The sequence below is a fragment of the Sander vitreus genome, chromosome 21 (assembly GCF_031162955.1).
Source record: "Sander vitreus isolate 19-12246 chromosome 21, sanVit1, whole genome shotgun sequence".
Lineage (NCBI taxonomy): Eukaryota > Metazoa > Chordata > Actinopteri > Perciformes > Percidae > Sander > Sander vitreus.
This window is the reverse complement of record NC_135875.1, coordinates 9,755,865-9,760,644: the sequence shown is the minus strand read 5'-3', so window position 1 is coordinate 9,760,644 and position 4,780 is coordinate 9,755,865. Positions and strand designations below refer to the sequence as shown.

At 43.4% G+C, this 4,780-nt stretch overlaps 1 protein-coding gene across 1 annotated transcript; it reads left to right on the top strand.

Moving 5' to 3' along the window:
• Window positions 1-505: 505 nt before the first annotated feature.
• On the top strand, window positions 506-4,502 carry LOC144536338 (G-protein coupled receptor 26-like). Its single transcript, XM_078279422.1, has 3 exons — window positions 506-1,173; window positions 1,946-2,059; window positions 4,274-4,502. Exons 1-3 carry the CDS (start codon window positions 506-508, stop codon window positions 4,500-4,502), a joined length of 1,011 nt encoding a protein of 336 aa, XP_078135548.1.
• The last annotated feature ends 278 nt before the right edge of the window (window positions 4,503-4,780 follow it).

Below are 4,780 nucleotides of genomic sequence, written 5' to 3'. Positions count from 1 at the left end.
GTCAGTTACTGTTAAAACATTTTTTATTCAAGCATACATTTGGATTATGTGAAAGGATGAAACTCTTTCTAGTAGGAATCCCAAATTAATGTTATTTGTTTAACAAAGGAGACAGGGGAGAGTCCAAGTAGCCCACACACTATGCAGTGTGTGCGGAAGGGTGATGCCTCGAGAGCGCATCACAGCACGACAAAACCCCACTGCAAGACGCAGTGCCAGAATAGAGCAGCTTTGGCACGAGAGCTGGTTTCCTGTAGTTGATAGGAGGAGAGGGGAGATCGTCTCTAAGAATCCCCAAACATACGTCTTATCATGCTGGAATCCTCATCTTTGCTGGCTCGCGTACAGAAGCAATGTAGTGGAGAGGAAAAGGGAAACTCCACCGGTGGAGAGATCTGGGGATGCATGGACGCGGCTATGGGTGATTAATGCCATGTTGTAGCTGCACAACAAGACTGGATATGCGCTCAAAAAGTGGGGATAAGTGAGTTTCGGGGCCCACAGGATGGACACTGCGGAGGTGATTCTCTCTGTGTTGGTGGTTGTGATTATCTTAGTGTCGTTGCTGTCCAACGTCCTGGTGCTGATCTGCTTTCTGTACAACCCGGAGATCCGCAAGCAGGTCCCCGGTCTGTTCAACCTCAACCTCACCTTTTGCAACTTGTTGCTGACTGTGTCTAACATGCCGCTCACTTTGGTGGGACTTGTCAGTAAGGCTCAGCCGGGAGGAGACGGCTTCTGCCAGATCGTGGGCTTCTTGGAGACCTTCCTATCCACCAACTCGATGCTGAGCATGGCAGCTCTGAGCATCGACAGGTGGATCGCGGTGGTGTTCCCCCTGAGGTACCACTCCAAAATGCGCCATAAAGACGCGGCTTTTGTGCTTGGGTACACGTGGGCACACTCCATGTCCTTCTCCACGGTGGCCACCTGCCTCTCCTGGGTGGGATACCACCGGTTTTACGCGTCCTGCACCCTGTTCAACCCGAGGGCGAGCAGTCGGACACAGTTTGTTATCTTCACCGTCTTTTTCCACTCCTTCACCTTTCTCCTGTCTTTAATAGTGCTGTGTGTCACTTACCTCAAAGTGCTTAAAGTGGCAAGGTTTCACTGTAAGAGGATCGACGTTATTACAATGCAAACTTTGGTGCTGCTGGTGGATATACACCCCAGGTGAGCTCCTTGAACTTATTTTTCCTGTTGTATTGCTCCTCCATTAGGCACCTCTTATTACGCTTATACCAATTTGCACTGTTGACTCACATTTGGAAAGCAAATAAGGACATTTCAAGATTGTTCAGGATTTAGAGAACAAACTATTTTCATTGGGAGCACTTGGAGCCATCATTTCTTTTAATATTGATTTTAAAGCCTGATATGAGCAGTTAATGAGGCTTTGCCATCTTTGCACTGATGTGTGTCTTCAGTATTCAGAGGGGGTGCATCTGATTCTATTGAAATGCCATCCAGAGTAATTGCTTTACTCTGCCTCTAAAAAACAATATATATAGTGTGTGTATGTGTGTGTGTGTGTGTGTGTGTGTGTGTGTGTGTGTGAGAGAGAGAGAGAGAGAGAGAGAGAGAGAGAGAGAGAGAGAGAGAGAGAGAGAGAGAGAGAGAGACATCTATCCATGTAAGTTTGGCTACATACTACTGTCTTTGAGGTGCATGCTGGTGTTCCAACTCCAGCCTGTCTTTACTAACCATTTCATGAAATATTAGTTGAAGTAGTGTGTCCATCATTACATCACAGCCTTAGTGCACTCAGGTTCACACGCAAAGTGTTATGTAATTCCTAACGTGGGGAACCCTTACTTTGGCGTTACATCAGTGTCTTTGGGATAAATCATTTATTTTACCTCTTATGATATTTTTAGAGACACTTTGTGGTCTTCCCTCACTTTGTCTCACTGACATAAACCCACTTAACTCCCTATGTTTCCAGTGTTCGCCAGCGTTGCCTGGAAGAGCAGAAGAGGAGACGACAAAGAGCGACAAGAAAGATCAGCACCTTCATCGGCACCTTCATGCTCTGCTTCGCTCCCTATGTGATTACAAGGTGAGAGAATCCTGTGCAGACTGGAGAGGGAAACCACACTGGCACACTACGGTGTACGCAGCCCTTTTGTTCTGCTGCTATACCCCAAACCTCCCTCCTCTGCTGTCAACCCCCCCTCACACACACACACACACACACACACACACACACACACACACACACACACACACACACACACACACACACACACACCCTCCTCTCTCTCTGACTCCTCTCTGCTCATTCTCCACACCGGCCAGACTTGGAAGATGAGATTGGCTGATCTTGTGATAAGTAATATGCCTCTGCTCTGCTGTTGCTGCTGCATTAGCACTTTTCTCCTCAAGTTCGTCGGGTGCATCAGTTAGTTAGGAAAACACTTGCATCCATCACTGGACAAAGAGAGGATGTGACATGAGGCTTTAGGGTGTGAGACAAAAAAGTGATGTACGAGTGGACATATGAGAAGAAATACAAATAAAACTGTTTGTACTTGAGACATTAGAATATCAAAAATATATAGTGTGCAGGGAAAGAAAAGAAACCTAAGAAAGGCTAATTTGTTCCCTCTATCCACAAAAACAGAAGTTGAACATGTTCTGTAAGACTTATAGGGTTGGTTCTCTCAAATTACAATTTTTTATTTTTTTATTTTTTCGCCTCACTTTTAACCATTTTTCACTGAAGAAATTGTCCTTGATTGTTCTAGGGATTATCCAAAGTAACAGAGACACTGTTTTTGGAAGATGATGCTGTTGACAATTTCGTTTTCAATGCTGTCAGAACCTCAAAAGGAATTCTATTCACCTTCATTGTATTTGGTTTGAGGCAGACATCATCTACCCATAGGTACCAATAAGTCAGTAAGTCAAACATATCTGTGCCCCAAACCCATGCTATATATGTTATTTTAATGTGAAAAGGGTTCCATAAATTACTACCCCCTATCTTATTTCAAATGTACCCCTGCTCAGAAGATGTTGGTGTGATGTAAATGGAGATTAGCTGGTGTCTGGTAGGATATGAAATGATCCAGGGAGATTTATCTTGTAAACGTTGCCCATTAACATTTTTAATTAAAATCTCTCAACATTTGGAAGAAGTAGGACGTTTTTTGAAATGAAACCAGGTTGTCATGAATAAAGTTAAGTCTTGAGTTTTTCATTCGCTCAAAAAATGTCGTGTTATCAGTTAACTGACGGTAATAAATGACCATAGCAGCACTGTACATGCCCTCATTCCGCAAATGGTTTACTAATTATAATCTGAATATATTATGCCAAAAGCTCCACCGCTGCCTCTCTGATGCTCATTTGTTGTCAGGGTCATCATGTGTATAGTAAAAGCCCCGCTGTGCGCTGTGGCAGCTGACTTAACCTAGTGTTCGCTCTGGTGGTGTGGAGTTTGTGGGCAAATGCCAGTGATGGCTGCCGGCCCATGTAAGACCAGTGTTAATGTGCTGACAGAGCTTCATTGTGGACAGAGTAATCATACAGAGTGCAAGCACGAGGATCAGCATTTTTTTAATACCATTTATGACACCACATAAGGTAAAATGTTTTTATACTTCATAAAAAAATCTGCATGAAAGCACCCATTTTATGTCTTAATGAGTATGGCTGAGATCACTTTGAGATGCAAACAACAGGAAAAGCTCATTATGTGCCCCTTTAAATAAAATGTGCATTTATTTCCAGTACAGAAGAGTATTTTTTTCCCCACAGTGCTGAAAGAACTCACTGTCATATGCCCTTTATGGTTTTCTGCTTAGCCTTCTGTCTAATACTATATTCAATAACAATCAGAGTTAATTGGCTTGTTTCCAGACACTCAATACTGCTTAGACAGGTCTGCTTTATTCTTCTGGTAGCTCTGCCTTTCCTTTTTCTGACATTTATGCTGCTGGTTGCAAATGAGAAATAGGATTAAAAAAGAGTTGCCTCACACTGTAAATGTACATGCATTACACATTTAGTTTTACTTGACAGCTGCCTACACTTTAACTTTAATTTAATAAGTACTTACTTAGATGACGCTATACAAAAATAAACCGTAGTTCTTTTAATAACTAGTAAAGAAGCACACTTCTCCCAATGATTAAAAAAAATGTTACAGGCAACAATGTCTTGCAAATATATTTCTATTTCTGAATAATAAGCTTAAGGCATGCACGCCTTTTCCAGCATGTTGACTTGCCTCACCCTCTCACAACCCCCTCTTTTTGCTTGCCTGCAGGATCGTGGAGTTATTTCCAGCGGTGCTTATCAACCCCCACTGGGGAATTGTCTCCAAGTGCTTAGCATACAGCAAGGCAGCCTGCGACCCTTTTGTGTACTCCCTGCTCCGACACCAGTACAAGAAGACTTGCACTGACATCATCAACAGGCTGCTGAAGCGTAGCTCCTTGAATACATCCGGGCGCATGCACGAGAACCAAGTCAACAGCATAGCACCTGCAGAGTGACAGGGAGTGGAATGATACAGTCTGAGGGTTGACCCGGCAACTGTTAGGGAAATATGAGACTGATTTATCGTCGATGAAGAAGAGAACAAATATCGGATGTTTCCGTCCACGTCTGCTTGAATTTGGTCTGACATGCCAAAAAAAAAAAAAAAAGACTACAGACAAGGGCAAATCCCTGCACAGGAATACTGAATACTGAGTCCCCAGAGCAGCAGATAAGTGCAGTGAACTTGTGAGGACTTTGGCCAATTCGGCAGATTTCACATCCACCTGGAGAG